The sequence below is a fragment of the Parasteatoda tepidariorum genome, chromosome 4, assembly GCF_043381705.1.
Source record: "Parasteatoda tepidariorum isolate YZ-2023 chromosome 4, CAS_Ptep_4.0, whole genome shotgun sequence".
NCBI classification, from domain to species: Eukaryota; Metazoa; Arthropoda; class Arachnida; order Araneae; family Theridiidae; genus Parasteatoda; species Parasteatoda tepidariorum.
The window spans coordinates 35,803,361-35,825,891 of record NC_092207.1 but is presented as its reverse complement, the minus strand read 5'-3'; the positions used below and the strand labels follow the sequence as shown (position 1 = coordinate 35,825,891).

Genomic DNA, 22,531 nt, shown 5'->3' with positions numbered 1-22,531 from the left:
ACATGAAGGGAAAAACCGTGACACGCGATCCTCCCACGGTTAGTCTGGCGGCAAGGGGACTCTAAGCTATGATTCATCTACCACTGAGGATACTTTAAGTCAGCACTGTGGTTAGTGCAAGTGTGGTTGTAGAAATTATCATATATGTTGAATTTTTTATGTAAACCAATCTAAGTAGAGAACTATTATTTATGCTTTAAATATTATGCAAAACAGTGTAAATATAAAATCACTAGATACTTAATTTAACATTTATATAAAATGTTTTTAAATTACTTTCTAATAAGTTAAAAATCATCACAGCCAACACGCGTTAAAATATCTTATCAATTCTGATAACCATTACTTTGCAGTACAAAGGACGTTTTACCTTTTATCGTAATAAAATAAACAAAAAATATGAGACACTAAAAATAAATAAATATATTTCAAGCATTGTCTACGTAGAATGTTTGTGGCATATCTTCTGATAAAGAGCTACTTTCAGGTAAGTAATTTCCAAAACTAAATTCATGTAAAATGTGAATTCATTTTAATCATCTTCTTTTCAATGCCAATGCAATTCCCAAAATGAATTCATTTTTATCATCCTCTTTAAATCCGAGGCATAGCAATAAAAGTTATGCGTTTTAATGTTTTTCATATTTTGTGAAGATAATCTGAAAACTTAAACAAAAAGATTGCTTAAATATGACCACTGGGTGGAGAGGGCTTTATGACCATTTTATTTTTGGATAATTTAATTATATTATAAGCAATTTTTAACTTAGTAACGTAACCATAATAACGCTAAATAATGTTGCAATGTTTCATAAATCGTGTTAATTTAATGGTTATTTTTCATATAATTTTTATTTCATTTATTTTTATATTTTATCTAATTGATTGATTATTGTACTTCATTGTTTGAGCTTACAAAATGCTGTGCTTAATTTACAATTCTGAATCTGATTTTATTCAACTTTCTACTAGCATCATCTTTCCAAAGCATCATCGCTGCCTAAACTGTAAAGTTTAGTAAAAGAACATGTTAAGTTACAACTTACTTACTAATTATATCTTTAGAATGCATATAAACATCAAGATGTTGAATATCACTGGTGATAATGTTTAATGCTTACAAATATTTTACTTCATGACTAAAAAAAATTGCATTCATTTCGAAAATTATTAGTCATTTTAAAAACAGATGGATGATAAAATTATTTTACAACAACCATCACTTATTAATTTCAAAATTAATAAGTTATGGACGCGCATAGGCTTTTTTCCCATGAGAATTTTAAACAAGATAATTTATTTTTGTTTTTATTGCAGCTTGACCATGGATATTGCCCTCATTCTCGGCGTCATCTTCACAAGTTTGTGTTTTGTTTTGACCCTATGGACCATCCGTAGACTTAGAATACACCAAACTTTAAAAAAATGTGGAGTACCCGGACCGAAACCTGATTTCTTTGCTGGGAATATGTATCACCTAAAAAAGAAACCAAATCCGAGTGACATCATTGGTGAATGGCTCCAAAAATACGGTGATGTATTTGGATATTATTTGGGAGAGGATCTTTATGTGGTGATCAAAGATTTGGAAATGTTAAAAAGAGTATGTATAATATAGTAATTAAATTCGCATGCGCCTTTTTAAACATTAGTTTACTCTGATACAGATACAGTGAGAGAAATAAAAAATAACGGAACACCCTAAGTAACTTTCTACAACATGAAAAATTTCCTTTCGATGAAAATGTGTGATTCTTTTATATTATTGTTTTTAATGTGTTTATAATCTGTAATTATTTTTTAACTAGCACACATTTTCCCAAACATATGCAATTTAGCTTGGCGTCTTTACGCATTTTAACAGCACACAATTTAGACGTAAAAGAGATGAAAAGGCTTTCTCACTGACAGTGGGATCGTCGTTAAGTTGGAGACTATTTTGTTCACCAACTTAACGACGATCTTGCAACGATAGGCAGTGGTGTGACATTTCTGATGACAAAAACCTTATCATAATGTCCCCGAGTCCGATAGTGGACTGATCGTTAAGACACGGTTCCCAGCAGATCACCGAAGTCAAGCATCACTGGCTGCGGTCAGTGTGCGGGTGGGTGACCACTTGGATCAGTCTGCGTAGGGACCGAGGGTGTGAGGTATTGGTCCACGTTAAACTGTGCTACCGTAAAGGGCTCAACTTCGCGCGCAGATCGTCGGGCTACCGAAGCGGGGGTGCCATCCCCTCCACAGAGGATCGAAATTGTGATGGCATGTCTTCGGATCATCCTCCGGGATGTTTCCCAGACCGTCGCCAATAGCCCATTGTGCAGCTCTAGTGCGACGTAAATTAACAACAACAACAACAATGTCCCCGAAGTTTCGAGACTTAAGACGCGTTAGAAAGGGAAATATCCGAGAATTCGCTGACAGATTGGTAGGTACTTTATTTCCATCCCACTAGAGCAGCGCAAGGGGCAATTGGCGAAGTGGCGAAGGCCTGGGAAACATCCCTGAAGAAGATCCTAAGACATACCATCGCATTTTTGTTCCCCTGGAGAGGGAATGACTTCCCTGCTTTGATAGCCTGACAACCTGAGTGCGAAGTCGAGCTCTTTACGGTAGAACAGTTTAACGAGGACCAATACCGTCCCTACGTTGCCACCCACCTCAAATTGGTCACCCACCTGCTTACTTACCGCAGCCAATGATGCTTGAATTCGGTATTCTACTGGGAACCGTGTATTTACGATAGTCTTAGTCCACTGCTGGACTAATCGCTGACAACTTGGCAGAATTTTCCCCTACAAAAACAATGCGTAATAAAAACGTTATTCTGTTCATAAAATTTTAGCTATAAAAATGTATTTTGTGGTAAAAAGTACCAGCACCCTAAATGCTGGTGCTCTTTATCGTAATTTGATCTGGGATTTTTTACAATGTACGCATATTTCAATCATTAAAATTTTGATTGGTTGTTGCTTTAATGACAGAATAGGATTAAAGTTTTACTTACTAAAGGATTAAAGTTTTACTTTTGTAAAAACTATCCGAATTTTGCCACTTTTATCCCTTGCGAACAAATGAAGCACGATAAAAATTGTATTCTACCATCTCCTATTGCTCTGATTCTTGAGCATAGCATCCTTCATTGCGCCATTGCGGTGTAACATACTAATTCAGTCAAATAATGTAGTCATTGCCAACGAAAAGAAAAAATAAAACTCTTTTCCACCAGTTTCGTGAGGTTTTTATTTGTTTAGACTCTTGTATTCATTGGAAAATAGAGATATCTAAGCCAGAGGTTGAACTATATCACTTGAGTGGAAATTCTCAATCAATTATCGTTTGCGTCAATCCTATTAAACAATTCAACTTTCTGTCCTAATAGAAACGTATTCCTATTGTTTGTCATCTATAATTAATTAATCATTGATGCGTTTCCAGTAGACAGGTAAGTGAAGTGACGTCAGCTTAGACATCGCTATTCTAACTAAACGATAAAAAAAATAAATCATACCAGGGCTCGAAAACGACATATACACCGCAATGTCCAAGGTATGTAAAAATTGTGATTGGGCATGTAATTCATTCCTCAATCCCCGGCAGGACACGTAAGTATTTATCAGAGAAAGCGATTATTCCTTTTCAAATTTTAGCAAAAATAACCATCAAGATATCGGATAGAGTACAACAGTAGTGCCAAATGTTAAATAAAAATCGATTTTACTTGAGAGCTTAAGTATTATTGAATTTAATTACTTAAATAAGAATATTTAAAAAAAATTTGGCATAAACATTCGTATTTCCTAAGCCAGTTATATTTTTACTTAAAAAATAAAAATAAAAAAAGTTTACCCCAATCACTGTGCATAAGAAAATAATTAGAAATTGAATTTGTAATGCAGACATGAAACAACATGATTTTCAAGTAACATGTTAACGACGTTAATACTTATAGACGTTAATACATTTAGATGTTAATACATTTGCCGTTAATACTTAGTTATTCTGATATTAATGCTTGTTTTTTTTTAATAACAATGTTTTCTGTATTTACTCCGTCAATGCTTATTCGTTCTTAAGATTTATTTTTTAAATCATATTTAATTTTTTAATTTCTTAATAATATTTAATGCTTATGACTTATACATAAAACAAAAGTGCTGATGTTGTTTGAGAAATATTTAGAAATGCATAAATCTCATCCGGGCATGTATGTTGCATGCCCAACATGGCATGTAAAATTTTGAGGTTTATTAATTGCCCTAAATAATACTATGAATTATTATTTTTCTTTCCCTTTTCAGATTTTTTTCAAAGATTTCAATATATTTCCTAATAAACCGAAGTTCCTTATGGAAACTGATCCATTTCCTAAAATGCTGGTTGGTCTTCGAGATAAAAGATGGAAGGAAGTTCGAAATATTGTCACACCAGCATTCTCTTCGGCAAAGATTAAACTAATGACAGAGGTAGTCTCTAAGAAGGTAAGTTTAGTTTTGACCCAAAGAAAAAGTTCACCATTAAAAGGGTCACAGAATATCGTTAAACTCTCATGAAAGGCAAAAATCAATAGATAGATTTCGCACTCTCACATAGCAACCCGTTAGCTCCTGTACGAGATTTTTCCATTCCAGCGACCTTAAATTATCAGCTCTTCCTGTTTGGCATTTTCTTAAAAAAAATAAAATAAAATGAAAAATTTTTAAAAAAATTAAAAAAATTTGATTCTTGATTTTTTTTTTTAAATTCAAGTAAAAATTTTAAAAGAAATAAAAGCTTAATTTATAATAGTGACCAACTATAACCAAAAAAAAAATCTCACGAAAAAAAAAAGAAGAAAAAAAGCTCGACTCGTTAAAGGCCGTTGGATTGTGAATTAGCCTCCTGTACGAACGGTCTACATAAGCTCTGTAGAGAATTGAGGCTGTTTCACGGTAACCGCGCCGTTAATAACGTAAACAAATATTTATTTTGGATTTTTATTGATTTTTTTATTGTCGACCAGTGCTTTAGAGAACAAATAATAACTTTGTGTAAGAAAAAAAACATTATAGCTTAGCTAAATGAAGAAGAAGCTATGCTTAATGTTAAAATCAAAATCTCGGCTGATTTCAATGCTCTGTTGGATGTTGTCCGCCATTGCTTCTATCGTTAACGTTACGTTGTAATCCAACTGCAGTTGATTTGCACGTCAGTCGTCGTTCAAGCTGAGCGTTCGATGACGTATGCTGTTTAGCTCACAAATTGACCTATCAGGGGTTAGCGCTCGCTATAATCTGATGTTTTGTAACGTCGATCTGTCCTACGAAACCTGGGACCCTAAGCGTGAATGCTAAACTTCTCTATTTTTGACTACAAAGAAATTTACGCCCGGCTTCTCTAGACCTGGTTAGAGTCCCTGTGTCTAATGTAGTTAGAAATTTACAACATACAGATATTAATCTGTGATTGCGTGACAGCCAAAATTTATTTAAAGAAATAAAAATAATAAAGAAAAAATTCTCTTTAACTTATCATGACTTATCATCATCAACTTATCATCATCTTTAGCTGACGTAAGCTTAAATCTAGAGGTATGTGTTATTTTTTGTTAATTAATTAATTTTAAATTAATTAATTAAAAAAATATAATAGATATTTACTATTAAAATATAATAGGTATTTTTAATAGTAAAAATTAATTTTAGCAATTAAAAATATCTATTATACGCAACAGTTATGTTCAATAACAATATGTTTAAAAAAATAATAAGCTGCTTTAAAAAAAACAGTAGCTATATTTGGTCTTTTGTGAAGTTATTTATTCAACTAGTGGGCTGCACCCCCTGCTCGCTAACGCTCGACAACCCCCGAAAATTGCTACGCAATCTTATATAGTTTGCTTCGCAAACCAAGCTCGCTTCGCTCGCTACTAACTTGGGTACATTGCAAATGCACAAAATTCTAAGAATTCAAAACAATCATTCAAATCCATATAACAACTTTTTTTTAAAAAAAAAAATACATCTTTTTAGTAAATACTAAGTCATTAAAATAAATTTGAATTCAAATAAATGACATGTAATTCGTTAAACCTATTAGAAATGTGCTATAGTATAAAATCTTAAGATAAAATTTCTAAAACTGATATCTCTTTAAAAAGGTTAAAATTTTGGCTATAATTAAGTCTATTAAAAATTGAAATAAGTGAATTGCAATGGAAAAACCTGCATAAACAAATAAATTCTAGTAAAACAAATAAATTCGTGATATAAATCAAAAATCGTCAAATAAATTCGTAATATATAAATTCGTGAAAAAAAGCGCTTTCGACAAAATACTAAAATAGAGATCTATCAACAAAGACTACTCACTTCTGCCTAGCTTAATAGTATGAGATTGCCGCAGCTGATGCTCTCTGGTTATTTCTGTTTCCATTTTTAAAAGCGCTATATGTTGAGCCACCTCAGCTAGATTTGGCATGTGACATTTTTGCGGCAATCATTGGTCGATTCGCCGTGTAAGAGAAATAGTAACTTAAACAAAACAAAGCAAACGCTGCCACCGGCGGAAAAGGAATACAGTCAAAATTTGGGAGCCTAAAATCGTGAAAAAGACGCTTTCGACAAAATATTAAAATAGAGATCTATCGACAAAGACTACTCATTTCTGCCTAGCTTAATAGTATGAGATTGCCGCAGCTGACGCTCATGGTTATTTCAGTTTCCGTTTTTAAAAGCGCTATATGTTGAGCCACCTCAGCTAGATTTGGCATATGACATTTTTAGCAGCAATCATTGGTCGATTCGCCGTGTAATAGAAATAGTAACGTAAACAAAACAAAGCAAACGTTACCACCGCGGAAAAGATATACAGCCAAAATTTGGGAGCCACGTAAGAGAATTATACATATTGGAATATAGGCCAAATAAACAGTTAATATTTTTGATAAAATGTAAATTATCATGGTAAAATGTTCTTTTTAGTAAAAAAATTTTGAAAATGAACCAAAAATAAAGTTTTTTTATCTATATATTTTTTAAAAAATAGGTGAGTTCGTTAATAATGTATACAACTTCGGTGTAAATGGTAATATAATGCAACTTTGCGGTTTAACGAAAAAAATCAAAACGAAACTCAATACAGTTAACATGATTCCGTCACGGAGCAATCTTATTTTTTGAAAGGCTCTAAGAAAATTCAATAAGTTCTTCACCCAAATATCAATCTTTAATTGTAATCGGGTAATAAAAAAATGCCAGTGATAAATTGCATCAGAATAATTTATATCTCTATTTTACATAGTTTGCAGAGTAGTTTGAAGGATTTCAGAATTTCTTGATAAATTTTCTGTGGGGTACGTCATTCTGGTGATACTCATCAACACTGATAATTTTATCACCTGGTCAGAAAATAGACCTGTAAATCATAATACACCTTGTACTATGTATTTATTGTACTTTATTGTACCACACCTTGCACTATCTATGTAAGAAATAAAAATGTGATTGCAGCATCTCTTATTTTAATTTAGGTGAATCTAACGGTTGATTTAATACGGGATAAAGCTAAAAATAACGAAATATTCGATATTCATACCATGATGCAAGCCTTAACATTGGACGTAATAGCAGCATGTGCACTCGCTATGAAGAAAAGCATTCAAGAAAATCCGAAAGATGACCTACTTCAAGCAGTAAGTTACATCTATGTCTCTCTCGCCATTTGAAATAACGCTCTTTTTCCGTGAAGAATATGCCATTTTTATTTCTATTATGCGTAAACAATTATACGTGAACTATCATTATTGTTTAGGGCTAATCATAAAAATGGCACAAAATGTCAATATAGAATAATATGCTATTTTTATTGCTATTATATGATAAGACAACAATTATCCGTGAACTATCTTCTTTACTTATTTCCCCTCCACACTAATTATGAAAACAACACGAAATGTCAATATTGAATAATATGCTATTTTTATTGGTATTATGATAAGACAACAATTATTCGTGAACTATCTTCTTTACTTATTGCCCCTCCACACTAATTATGAAAACAACACAAAATGTCAATATCGAATAATAATGCTATTTTTATTGCTAATATGATAAAACAACAATTATTCGTGATCAATTTTTTTTTACTTGGTGCCCCTTCACACTAATTATGAAAATGACACAAAATATCAATATTGAATAATATGTTATTTTTACTGCTATTATGATAAGGTAACAATTATATGTGAACTATCATCATTATTTAGTGCCCCTCCACACTAATTATGAAAATGGTACAATATATCAATATAGAAAAGAACTACTACATTTTCTTTCAATATATGACAATTTACTTCAAATTTTGTTACATCTTAATAATTTTCATTAAATAGAAAAATCTTGGCTATATTGTGATGTTTTTTTTTTATTTTGTTTAATGATTATTTAAATAATTAAATTTCTTGAGAAATTTTTTCAGCAAGCTAGCATATGGTTTAAAAATAATGCTTTATGTTTAAGTACTTAAAAAATCGCTTTTTGAAGTGATACTTCTTATGCGACTTCCAACAAGGTTGCGTTAAACGTTTAACACTACAATTTTATTGGCCGGGAAATCACGTGGTAGGATTCCCTCATTCATTTCCATATTGTTTTGGTTCTCACTAGCATAAAAATAATAAAAGTCCTAAAAGTATTGTTTTTCTATAAATATTTTAGTTTGATTTGATACACATAAAATTTAATAGAGTAGTATTTTTTATTTTGTAAAAAATGAGTGAAAACAATCCCACGAACAATGCGACGGATTTAAGGTTATGTCAAGGTACGTCTCTTGTGAATATCAATTGATTGTTAGGTTTTCTCTTTTCTAATTGCCATTTATATTTCACCAAATGCAGCCTTGAGGGATATTAAATTATTTATTGCAAAATCTTTATAGCCAGGTTCACAAGCTCGCTGGCACACGTTACTGGTGAAGAAATTGATTATTGTGAGCGGCCTGTGATCCTTGCAGGAGATTTTAATGTGAATTTCTCGTTACCTGAAGCTGAAACATTATTAACCTTCCTTAAAGACAAATTTGGATTGGAAATGATAAATGGTAGGAATGATCCAACAACCAAAGGGGTAACTACCATTGATGCAGTTTTCGCAAGAAATATTGAAAAAATGGAACTCAAACATTTCGTATCTTACTTTAGTTATCATAATCCCAGTGTAAATGTTATAGATTTGGATATTTCTCCACTCGAAAATGATAACTAAGAGATCCGATCAATTGTGAATCGTAAGCATTGTTAATAAAGTTTGTCTTAAAGAAACAATATGATTTCACTAAAAATCAATTTCTACCCCTTCCTATTTTCATTTCTACATTACGAAGTTTCACTTCTTCCGCGCGAAAGGACTCCACGCACTATTTTTTTTTTTTTTTTAAATTTAATTTCCTTTGGGGGAAAAGATTCGAAGATCATTCTTAAGAGAGAAAATAACCCTGAAATTTCTTTCTAAAAATCGAATTTATCTGAAAGCTTAAACTAAGTGAATGCCCAAAAACAATTTTCAAAATAGGAAGTTCTTAAGAAATTGCTATAATTAATGTTGAAAAATTTACCATGTTTTTCAACTCAGAAACTTTTCAGCCGATTTCAATCTTATATTTATGATGTTATAGATAATTTCCCTAAAAGTTTTTTTTTTCGAATCTTTAACTATATTTTACGCATTACCTAAAACCATTACCTAAAGATTTTTCGAACATTTTAACAGTTTTAAATTTTTTGAAAATAAAATATAATTGTTCGCTCGTGTCCTTGTTTTCATTTTTGTTTACAAAAATGCTTAGTGGAATTTTTGTACTATATTGCACTGCATTTTTAACTATTACCACGTTACTTTTTCTTATGGGATCTTAAAAGCATGCTTCTAACGTCAGAAATGTTTGAACAATTTTGACAAAGAGAAATTTATATGCATTTTAAATATAGTGTTATAAAGATTGTTTTTTTTTTAAAAAAACTTATTTAAATGTCATTTAAACCATTTATCTACTCAGAACTTAAATATAGTATTATAAAGATTGTTTTTTTTTCTTTTCAAATTCATTAAATTTCATTTAAACCCTTTATATAATCAGAGCTTGAATATAGTATTATAAAGATTGCATCTTTTTTCCAAATTCATTTAAATGTCATTCAAACCCTCTTTATCTACTCAGCACTTAAATATAGTATTATAAAGATTGCTGGGTTTTTTTTTTTAAATTAATTTAAATGTCATATAGATCATTTATCTAGTCAGCACTTAAATATAGTATTATAAAAATTATTTTTTTTTTTCAAATTCATTAAATGTCATTTAAACCCTTTATCTACTCAGCACTTAAATATAGTATTATAAAGATTGTTTTTTTTTTCTTTTCAAATTCATTAAATTTCATTTAAACCCTTTATATAATCAGAGCTTGAATATAGTATTATAAAGATTGCATCTTTTTTCCAAATTCATTTAAATGTCATTTAAACCCTCTTTATCTACTCAGCACTTAAATATAGTATTATAAAGATTGTTGGGGTTTTTTTTTTTTTTTTTTTCAAATTAATTTAAATGTCATATAGACTCTTTATCTAGTCAGCACTTAAATATAGTATTATAAAAATTTATTTTTTTTCAAATTCATTAAATATCATTTAAACCCTTTATCTAGTCAGCACTTAAATATAGTATTATAAAGATTGTTTTTATTTTTTTTTCAAATTAATTTAAATGTCAATTAAACCCTTTATCTACTCACCACTTCAACTACAAAAGGTTTTTTTTTTTTAGATGAAATAAAAATTGATCATTCCCGAAAAATAATAATTATTTTTATGGCAAAATATAAATTTAGAAAATCAAAGCTATTTACTACCATATCATATCCTTGTTTTGCTTATCTTATTTGCTTCTCTATGAAATTTCATTGCCTGACATTAAAAAGCAAACAACGTACTGAAAAAGAGAAACGACATGAATATCAAAAATATTTTTAAAATATTCTTGCCCTTATTTCTTCTTCTTTCTTTTTTTATTAGGTGAAGGACACCTTTATATATCAGTTCAACCCTGTAGAAGAAATAAGTACACTTTTCCCCTTCCTCTCAAAAATATTGCATTCTTTCGACGATATGTTCATCTTTAAAAGATCGCTGAACACTATAGGAAATCACTTAAAGTGTGTTATAAAGGAGAGACGTAAAAACCCAAATCTAAGGAGCCATGACATTTTGCAGTCTTTGCTGGATAATTGTGATGCCGATTCAAGTATGTTTATCTCATTAATATTGAGCAGGCTTTTTGAATTCGCCGCCAAATGTGAAAAAGCTATCTTAAGGCTGTTTTTCGAAAGCTCTGTAGCAATACCTCCTAGAAGAAGGAAGGCCTCAGCACGGATCAATTTAGTAGTTTGATGTAACGAAGTTAAACTGCGCAGTAGAGGAAAAATAAGAAAGATGTCATTTCTGCTGCGCAGTGGTGGAAAATACGAAAAATATCATTACGTTTGAACTACTAAGGAATCAATTGTCTTATTTACGGTAACCTGTACTACGCGGCCTGCTCTTTTCTAGGAGGTGTTGTCTGTAGTCACATGAAATGATGCGTTTTAGAAAATAATATACTACTTGCATAACTGATCTGAGTTTACAACAGTTCCTTAAAGCTGTTAGGTCAAGTTTAGCCACTGTTCTCTATATTTAATCTGAAAATTTCGCTAAACGTCAATATGGAGAATGGAGAAGAGCCACAGTTTTGAGAAAATGAAAACCGCTTGGCGTCTAATTTTTTTAATATTTAAAAACTTACTCTAATGCTGCATTATCTGGACTCATAAAAATTTGCAAAAAATGTGAATAAGTCATTGATTTTGATAATTTTTCTTTAGGTGGAGAAATGTCGCCAAATTGGAGATTTTTAAAAAAGTTTAATAACTTTTAAAATATTTTAGTTATTTGTCCGCTCTAAAACCCAGATAATTCTTTACAGCAAGATGGTAAATATAGTATAAAATTATATCTTTGCTTCAAATGTACACTTAAACTGTCCCTTTTTTATTTTCATTGGCGAAAGAGCTTTGAAAAACCATGTTACTATTTCGAGATCAAATATGCTATTTAATATTAAGCATGGCCAGTGTCTGTTTTTTTTCTTCTCTAAATGATCCTACAAGAACATATATTGAGGGATCAAAATTAGGACGTTCAGATTGGTTGACTCAAAGAAAGTAGATAAACTCGGATGATAGACAACTAGTCAACCTTTCATTCTGCAAAGTTAACGCTTAACCAAGTTTAAATCTAAAACGCATATTTGCTTTGGAAATAAACAAAAACCGGTTCTGAAGCGTGCTGAAGAGGTTACTCTCTTTCTCAAATAAACACAAAGTTGAGATCGATGCGTAATAGAACCAATTGAACTTTTTTCCTGACTTCGGAAATATCCCTGATTTGAGGCAAATATTATCAATGAAAACGAAACAGTTAAGAGGTTCCACTCCATTCAAGCTGTGTATTATATAGGGGTATTACCTAGGCTGAATAGTGGTTGAAAAATATAAATTTATTCGGACAAAACTATAAAAACAATGACTATGGGCTGAGTAATCGCTATAAAATACCGATTGAATTGAATGAACCTAAATAAAATCTATCTAAGAAAAGCATGGTTCTTTTGTCCTTATCCGTCAGAATTGTGAATATTGATCCTATTACGGTTCAGTCCAGGTTATTGTAATTACAATAACGTGAATTCGTTTGTATGCATTGTAATTTATTGCTGTCACTATTAGGGTGTATTAAAGGCAAAGAAAGGCTAGGATATGTTACCCGAATGAAGTTACATGAGCCAAAATACAATCGAAACGTATGAACAATCTTTCTCATTTAGGTTAGAGAAAAAAAAATTTAAAAACACTATTGAAACCTAACATTTTAACTATGAAATCAAATGTTTGAATTTAGTCATTACCACACGAACGTTTCCTTTGCAATCATCCACGCCAGTGTACATGGATAAATTAATGTCCACTCTCTAAATTCCAGTTTAAATTCAAAAATTCTCTACTAACCATCTGACCAAACCAGTTCGCGATCGCAACACGCGAATACTGCGCCAGTGAAGAAGACTGATTTCATATCTTGAACCTTTAACTTTCCTTTTCTTCTTCTGCTCAGTATTGTGTTAACATAGTTGAATTTTTTTTCCCCTTTCGCAACATTTTTCGTTTTTGGATTGTCAAAAATAGATTTTAAAATATTCCGTATTGGCGATTGAAATGGCTACATGTTGCGTAGAGCAGAACTCTCTACCTATGGCAACAATTCGCATGCTTTCACCATTAGCATGTGGAGAGTCATAGGAGAAGGAAATACCTTAGTTTCTGTCTTGATTTTTAAATAGATTAAAAACTTTTAAGTTAGAAAACTATATGGAACTGAAAACTACATTGAGCATAGTTCTAAAGAAGGCATCGTGAAAATTTTAAAAAATATTTTTGACAGTTAAATACGAAAAATATCGTAGTACATACCTATACAATTGAGAAAAGGAGGAGAGGAAAGGAGGGATGGTCAAGACATGGAACAGATCTTCCCCCCAGATGGCGTATTCAAGCGTTGCAATCGCGAATATCATTTAAAACTTTGAGTTTTTTATTTGGTTCCAAAATCAAGACCGAAACTACCATACACCCTTATTCTCACATTACAGCTAAAAGTCCCCAAGTGTTACCATAGGTAAAAATTTGTCTGAGCTCCGTCTGTAGGCCGTTTCGATTCATTGACAGACACAATCTGAGTTTTTATATCTCATTAAAGATACTTTAAGGATCTTTAAGTGACCTAGTGGAATTCACCCTTAGTGATAATCCCACTAAACTTAAGGGTGACACTTCTGATTATTTTAAAACGAAACTGATGCATTCACGCACTATATAGAATAAATGATAGTACGTAATAGTGCCTAGTAATCATTCGATCTATCAATCTCTTAATCATTCTACCATATATGGATTTTTTCAGCTTTGATACCAACAAAAACACAACATCGAGTAACATAGCAAAGACATGGAGTCAAAATATTCAATCAGACATTCAGCCATAGAAAATCAAAGCCAAAAAAAGCAAATAATCTCTCTTCACTCTAACCACTGAGCAATTCAGATATGTAAAAGAGTAGTGTAGAGGTAGAATTCATACAAATCCCCTCCCCCAAATCACCCTGCATCGGGTAAGATTATACACTATTTTATTATTTAGACATCGAACTCATAAATCCCAAATAGGAGTTTGCAATTTACTCGCTGTTTCTATTCGCAATCGACTGGCAAGTCACAGTTCATTAACAGATGAAGTCGACGATATGCGAATACACATTTTTTTTCTCTTCATCAATTCTAAAAAAATTTTATTAACAAAATTCAATTTCTAAACCAGTGCCCTAACTCATATTTTTGTTTCTATTTGCAGAAGGGAGTAAAACGAAGCTGACAGAAGATGAAGCAATAGCTGCAGCTTGTAACGTGCTCTTAGCAGGTTATAACACTACATCCAACTCATTGGGCTTCACATTCTACTTATTAGCGAAACACCCAAAAATACAAAACCGTCTATATGAAGAAATTCAACAAGCTAAAGATAGTACATTTTCTACATTACAGAGTACGTTATTTCTCCATTTGGAACTTCAATACTGTTATATAGGCTACAGGTTGAGCAAAATTTACGTAACTAAATTCTATGGAATTAAGCTGCCATGAACCTGGCACTTCATCTTGAGAAATCTTCAGTCTTATAAAGTTACAAATTGAAAGCTTGATGATCAGCATTTTTGTAGTTTCTCCGACGTTCAACATGAATAAGCTAGTCGCCAATACCGGTGTAAAATTTATTTCCATTCAAAATTTAAATTAACAGAAATACATGAGACACCAATTCTTGGCATTCCGTTAAGAGCAAGAAATCATGTTATTCTAGGTAGGCTTTCTTACATCAATTCGTGGGTGTTATCTTTAGTTGGACTAACACACAATTATGGAGATCGGCAGGGTTGAGATTTTTTGATTCCCGTAGCCCGGATTTGATATGGTCTTATGTCCAGTTTACGTCCAGGTATCTAATTGATGTGAGTATGCGGCATAATGAAGGACAGAACCTGAACAACATTTACATTTCTCAGTTAAATGGGATCACTCAGATTTGAAAAACTATAGTGGATTTTGGACGAGTCGCTAATTTTAAAGATTCAAGACAAAAATAAAAAATTATTTGTATTTAGTAATTTTTTACCTAATGAATGTATTTTTGTGAACTAAATTATAATATAAATAATTTTAATGTTTTCAGGACGACACTTTCAATTTAATGCAAACGAAAAATTTTAACACCATTGGTTAAAATGTGTTGTTTTTATTTTTACACATACCGCGTTTTTATTTCTTATATTTTTCTGTTTTTATTTTTTGTATACACCACGTTTAGGTATATATAAAAAATAAAATATTTATCATAATTTTTTTGTCGACGGATTCTTAGTTTTTTATCTTGAAATACAGGGTATAACCGCAAAAATATGGTCTTCAAAAAAATTAGCCAATAAACTGAGTCACTTAATATTAATTTTAACAAAAAAAAAATTTTATCATTTTATTTCAGTACCTATGCGTGAAATTAAAAACTATTGCATATCTATACATATCTCTGCTATGAAGTCAATAAAATTGATTTATCATAAAAAATTTTTTAGGTTTGACCTATTTGGACCAAGTTTTTAGTGAGTCTCTCCGTCTGTATCCACCAATAACAGGGTTCATATCAAGAACTTGCAATAAAGATTACAAAATTGGGTCTTATACTATACCGAATGGGGCGAATGTCTTAGCTCCTGTTTGGAATATTCACCGAGACCCAAATTTATGGCAAGATCCTTCAAAGTTTGATCCTGATCGCTTCTCTCCAATAAACAAGGGATCCATTCCAAACATGGCCTATTTTCCTTTTGGAGCAGGTCCAAGAAATTGCGCTGGGGAACGGTTTGCGCTGTTAGAAGCAAAGATGGCAATATTCAAAATAGTTAAAAACTTTGAATTGAAGACTTGTGTAAAAACCGAAGACTCTGTTACAGCTGTGTGTCATGTATATACCTTATTTCCAGGAAATGGTGTTTGGTTAAAGGCGGTCCCTCGATAAACTGGTTTAAACGTATCATGCTTTATGTATATGTACACTGGTGGACAAAATTAAGAGATGGAAGACATTTTCCCAAATATCTCAAAAAATGCTGAATATAAATAAATAAAATTTGGGATGGATATAGCTTATTCCATGATAATAAAGTATGCAAAACAAAAATGAAAGTGCCATTCACTGGCAAGACCTATTGCCAATAAATCCAGTGTAGTCTGAACTTAAGGATAAAAGATGACAATAAAAGTGAGGCTTGTACAGTGTGTGTTGCCTCTAGTATGGTGTATGGTCACCGCTGACAGACAGCATGCATAACGAGTATGCATGCTGTTAATAAGGGAGTTAAGGAGGACTTGTGGAAGACCCTCCCATTCTTCCACCAAAGCAATTTTTAACTCCAGAATGGTTCTGGGGGGAGGTTGGAGCATCGCAATAACTCTCCCAAGAGCATCCCAAGCATGCTCAATAGGATTAAGGTCAGGGGATTTGGCTGGCCAATCCATTCGTTGAATATCCTCGCTTTCCAGATACTCATCAACCATAAGAGCCCTATGTAGTTGCACATTGTAGTCCATAAAAATGAACTCAGGGCCAACAGCGCCCCTGAAAAGACGCACATAGGGCTCTAGGACCTCCTGCCTGTACCTCTGGGCATTCACGGAACCATTGTCAAACACATGGAGCGGTGTGCGGGTATCTTGAATGTGAGAATGAATATGCGAAAATGCTTTCCATCTCTTAATTTTGTCCATCAGTGTATATAATAGAGGTCACTCTGTTAGAGTGATCTCTATTGGATATTTTATTATATTCTTCATGCAATTCGGGAATGCGATTTTTTGCACTCTGAAACAGTTAGCTCATGCGCGAGCAGTTCCTCGTTCGAAAAATCGAATGCAGGTTCATCTGACACTATTTTTTTCAGAGTGTGGCAAAATGGCAACACTTGCCGACCAATTGCAACATCCCGCAAAGATGATCAGTTTAACTTGTAAAGGTCAGTTTATTTCGTTTTCCGTTTTTATATTTATTTAAATTTGAGAAATTCTTTTTCATCGTTTAAGTGTTTAGATTATTTCAATTCAATATAATGCTAAGATGTTTATGTTTTCTCTTTTTTTTTTTTTTTATTCATTAAGTATTTCGGGTGTTTGAAATGAGAAAGAAAGACTATTTTTTCCTAGGACCATCAGTAAAATACATTTTGGTTTAAACATTTTAATTTTCTTTCAATTTTATTGTTCTTAAATTCGCTCCAATGTTGAATATAATACATATTTATATGCCTTCCATGTGTCATTAATTCTTTCAATTTGATACTAAAATAATTGTAAATAAATAAAGTAAACAATTGTTAAAAAGAAAAATGATAAGTGCTAATGTTTATAGTTACTACATAAATGCTTTTCGGTGAGTCATCAATAAAGATTTTTATTTTCTTCGTTTATAAAATTTATCATATAACAGAATTAAATTATTTGTAGAGTGTTTCCTATTTAAATCTTGCAAACTCAACTGCTTTCTAAACAAGTTCATAGGTCATAGTGGACACCACTGGAAAGAAACTTTGAAAAATACACATGATTAGGACTGGGCTATAAATCGATATATCGCGACATATCGATTTAATGCCTATATCGGCAAGTCGATACAGCGACTTTCGTTCCAGGCGATGCATCAGAAATCTGATTTAAGCCTTCGAGGAAAGACGACGAGCGCAAAACGATATAGTGATATAAGACTCGCAAGGATCTTCCCTTACGTTCCGATGCAGACTGGGGGTGTTCGTTTCGTTATGTTGAAATGGCCTTGATTGATTAGCGGTAGAATCAGAATTTTGAGAACATATATCGTGATCTCGCATGTCCGTTTTCGCACCTCTTAATTTTCTTTGTTGCGACTTGATATCGTTTCTTGTAGATTATTTTCAGTGGGACTAATTTTGTGATCGCTGCCGTTGCCTTGTTCTGAAGCTGAAGGCAATCTATTATTGAAAAGAATATATAAAGAGTTTTGTCATTAATTAGGTAATTTTTTTTAGCAAAACTTTTTTTTATTTTTAAATGTGAAAATTATCGGAAATCTAATTTAAGGCGCCCATAAGGAATTAAATTACAAAGTAATTAAATTTGTCAGTTTTTTTTTCTTACTTTCTTTTAATTTATTAAAAAAATTTTGGATAAAACTTCTATTAATTTAATGGGTTTTTATTACTGATTTTAAATTTATAAATCTTGAGTTGTTTTTATTTTTAGAAATAAAGTTAGAACAAAACTTTTTTTTTGTCATTTGGATTTGGACATAAGTCAATCAACTTTGTTTATTCAAAAAAATTTGAAAGGTTTGCAAATTTTATTCATTTTTTTTTTCGTTTTATTAGAGAGTACAATCAATTTTTTTTAATTTTCCTTTAATGTTATTAGTTAATTAGCTAAATATATTATCGAATATTACAATTCTTTTGTTTTTTGTTTTAAACATACAAATAATTTTTAACGAGCTTATTTTTTAAATTTTCTTTCTATATTGTTAGGTAAATATATTGATAAATTTCTATTTTATTTATTTTTTTATTATTTATCTTTAAATTAAGAAATCTTTCGTAATTTGCGTGATCATTTTTAGAAAATATAACAAAACTTGCGTTTACTTTTTCATTTAGAATTTGAGCATTACAATCGAACTTAATAATTATGTAATTATCAAAATTATTTTTATATGGCTCATTTAGTAAAATTATTTCTTGTGACTTTAAACTTTTTTTTTTCAAAATTTCATTCGCTTTAACTAATTGATTTTCAAATAATTCATAAACCTATCGTTTTAAACTTTCTTTTATTTCTAGTTAAAAACTTAGTAAAGTTACCTAAAAATTACCTAAATTAATTCATAATTAAGGCAATTAGGTACTTAATTAAACTGCTAATACCTTATAAACGATAAAGAGGTGCAAATATTTCATTCTGTATCTACACATTTTTTCAATAAATATTTTAAGTAAGATTTGTGCATAGTAGTCAATTTATTTAATAACTTTCTTAAGCAAAACATATACATCTTCAAACTTATAAATTGATTTAAATCAATTTGAGTGTGAAGTTTCGATAGAAATCTGATTTTCTGTGCCTTACAAGTAAATGAAATTCAAAAATACTATATCGCGATACATCGCTATATCGCAATGCAAAACTGACGATGCATAATTTCTAATATCGCCCAGTCCTACATATGATAATAAATAATGATCGCAGAGGAACGTTCTCAAGTATTATTCGTTGATGATAAGGCATAACTTTGTATCACAATGTGAACATTCAAAAATTTACGTTAAAATAAACATTTCTAAATTACATAAAAGGAGCAATCAAATGAAAACCTCTTTAAAGTAGCAATTTATTTTTTTATCATTAAAAGCTAATAGCAACGTTCATACTCTGAAAGACGAAATCAAAGCCAATCTCATTGAAAGAAGTAGACCACTGACAAATCCAAAACCTCATCCACTCTAGAACTTCAGCACCCAAATAAAACCGAAGCAGAAAGGCATGTGTTACATTTTAGAAAATTTAATAATATCGCTCATGGGCTGCAATAGCGGCACAACTCAAAAAATCAAGTTTTGAGATAAGTGGGTTTAAAGTTTTCATCGCTAAGCAAAATGCATAAGAAATACTTTCGTTTGCTTAAACGAAGATTACCTTCGAGTTGAATTATGAGTTGTGCAAGTATTGCTGCTGAAAGAATGTGTATTTTCATATTTACACCTGCTGTTAGTCCAAAACGCATGCTTTTTAAGTTGCGCCACTATTGCAGCCCATGAGCGATATGTAACATTTTAAAAAAAGTAATAAAATAATATGTTACATTTTAAAAAATATATAATATGGTGCAAATTGAGTAAATTTTTTTATGTATTATTATAATGCATTAAATGAATGATTAGTGATGAGATAGTTTCGAAAATTATGTAAATATGTATATGTCACATTTGCACTTAATGTAATGTGACAATTTTATTTCGAATTTTACCTAAGCCTTTAATTTTTCTTTAAACGTTATTCCTTTTTTTCTATTCAGCAATTTTATTTTTAACTTTCTTGTTGACCTTTCTCATGGTCATTGCGGTCATCGCACTTCCTGTGGGGAAAGTCAACCAACCCCTCTATTCACGCCTTTCATTTTCTTCTTTTAATTTTAAGGGGGCTAACTAACCAATCTCTTTCCTTTAAATTTCAAACTCTCCGCCGCTTTAAATTTAATTGGCCGTAATTTTTCTGGTCCTATACCAGTTAAGGAATTTTTAAGTCTTTTTAATACACTCTCTTTTTCTCGAGCCTTCGGGCAGGTTACCTTTTTTTAAATTCTCCGCGATGCGGACTTCGGTCCGTATCGAGGGATTTCCTTTTACATTTTTTCTTAACCTTTATTTTAAATTAAATCCATAGCTGTAATCAATTTCTGTAAAATTTAAAATCAACATTTTATACCTTTAATTTTCTTTAACATTAAAAGCCCTCTAAAATTTAAGTTTTCTTTTCATATTTATTTTAATGGTCAAATTACTCGTTCTTTTACATTTAACTTTATGCATGACGCCTTTGGTTTCTTTAAATTCTCTTGTCACCCATTTTCTATTAAAATATATTTTTTGTGCCACAAAATGTGTTGGAATCATATTGTTTGTTTGTTACGAAATAATCAAAATAAGTAGTTTTACAAAAATAAATGTTAAGTTGAACAGAAAGTTTTGTGTGATTGTTTTTTTAGCTTTACCTTTATAGCTATTAGTCATCACCTTTTTTTCCTTCTGTATGTGGTGAGTACCTTTTTTTATTGTTATGGGCATTTACTTTCTCTCTTTGGAAACATCACAAAAATTGCATTTAATGATATATTTATGTTTGGATATAGCATGTCTTTTATCGTATTTATCATTGATCTTTAATTTTCTTAGATTTCACCCTTATTCTAAATTTGGTGATATCAATTTATCCAATTTGTTCAAACCTCACACTTTGTGACCCTTTGAACCTATTGGGTTATTGTTATCCCACAATTGCATTGTACAACCACTTTTATTACCGATCACATCCCCCTTAATTTAATTTAATTACCTTTTATATATTTCGGCCTTAATTTGTTTTATCATGACATTTCAATCATTTAACTTTTTTTTATCATGACTATATCCAAATACACATACAAACCCAATTACAAGTACTTTACCAATGATTTCAACCCATCTATCAATTTCATTACGTAAATAACTTTACTTTTATTCGCACCAATTCTACATTTTTATTAAACTCTTACAGTATACATCATAATAAAAATATTATACTATATTGGAATTGAACGAAATAGTATTTTGTATTTTGATATAGTCATTGAGTGAAAAAACAGGCAATTATTTATTTCAAAGTGAACAAATTAAGGCCGGAAATAGGATCAAGAGTAATTAAATTAAGAGGAATGTGATGATTAAAGAAAAATTGTAGTACAATGTTATGGTGGGATAAAAATAACCCAATAGGTTCTACAGGTCACAAAGTGTGAGGTTTGGAGATAAATTGGTATCACCGAATTTGAAAAAAGGGTGAAAACTAAAATTAATCAAACTCATAGATAAAGGATAAATTAGACAATGACTTGCTATATCCAGATACAGGCTTAGCATTTAACACAGTGAGATGATGTTTCCAACTAAATAAACGAACGCCCAAACGAGAAAATGACAAAATGTACCCCCCTTCAAAATAAANCCCCCCCCCCCACATGCACGAGACACTGAAGGAGAGGAAATACATCAAAATAAATGAAAAAACGCTTGATTCAGCTCAATTTTTGAAGTTATACTTCTTATGCGACTTCCAACAAGGTTGCGTTAAACGTCCAACGCTACATTTTTATTGGCCGGGAAATCACGTGGTAGGATCCAGTTCATTTCCATATTGTTTTGGTTCTCACCAGCATAAAAATAATAAAAGTATTCGCGATCGCAACACTCGAATACGCCATCTGGGGAGAGACCGGTTTCATGCCTTTAGCCCTTCTCCCTTCCCTCTCCTCCTTTTTTCAGTTGTATAGGAATGTACTACGATATTTTCCCTTTTCTTAATATTTTTCCTTTTTATATAATAAAAATATTTCTTAAAATTTCCATGATACTTTTCTTTAGAACTATGTTCAATGTAGTTTTCAGTTCCATATAGTTTCTCAAGTTAAAAGATTTTAATCTATATGAAAATCCAGAGAGAAACTAACGTACTTCCTTCCTCTATGACTTTCCACACGCTAATGGGGAAAGCATGTGAAGTGTTGCCATAGGAA

At 31.3% G+C, this 22,531-nt stretch overlaps 1 protein-coding gene across 1 annotated transcript; it reads left to right on the top strand.

Moving 5' to 3' along the window:
• The first annotated feature begins 392 nt into the window (after window positions 1-392).
• Window positions 393-17,645, top strand: LOC107450711 (cytochrome P450 3A6). Its single transcript, XM_016066571.3, has 7 exons — window positions 393-487; window positions 1,318-1,603; window positions 4,305-4,484; window positions 7,514-7,675; window positions 11,057-11,285; window positions 14,486-14,677; window positions 15,762-17,645. Exons 2-7 carry the CDS (start codon window positions 1,325-1,327, stop codon window positions 16,202-16,204), a joined length of 1,485 nt encoding a protein of 494 aa, XP_015922057.1. The 5' UTR covers window positions 393-487; window positions 1,318-1,324; the 3' UTR covers window positions 16,205-17,645.
• The last annotated feature ends 4,886 nt before the right edge of the window (window positions 17,646-22,531 follow it).

Excerpts from the sequence above, each read along its gene's own strand:
- LOC107450711 (XM_016066571.3), top strand. The coding sequence starts at position 1,325 with ATGGATATTGCCCTCATTCTCGGCGTCATCTTCACAAGTTTGTGTTTT. Across the intron at positions 1,604-4,304 it reads ATTTGGAAATGTTAAAAAGA|ATTTTTTTCAAAGATTTCAA; the intron begins GTATGTATAATA and ends TTCCCTTTTCAG. Across the intron at positions 11,286-14,485 it reads TAATTGTGATGCCGATTCAA|AAGGGAGTAAAACGAAGCTG; the intron begins GTATGTTTATCT and ends TTCTATTTGCAG.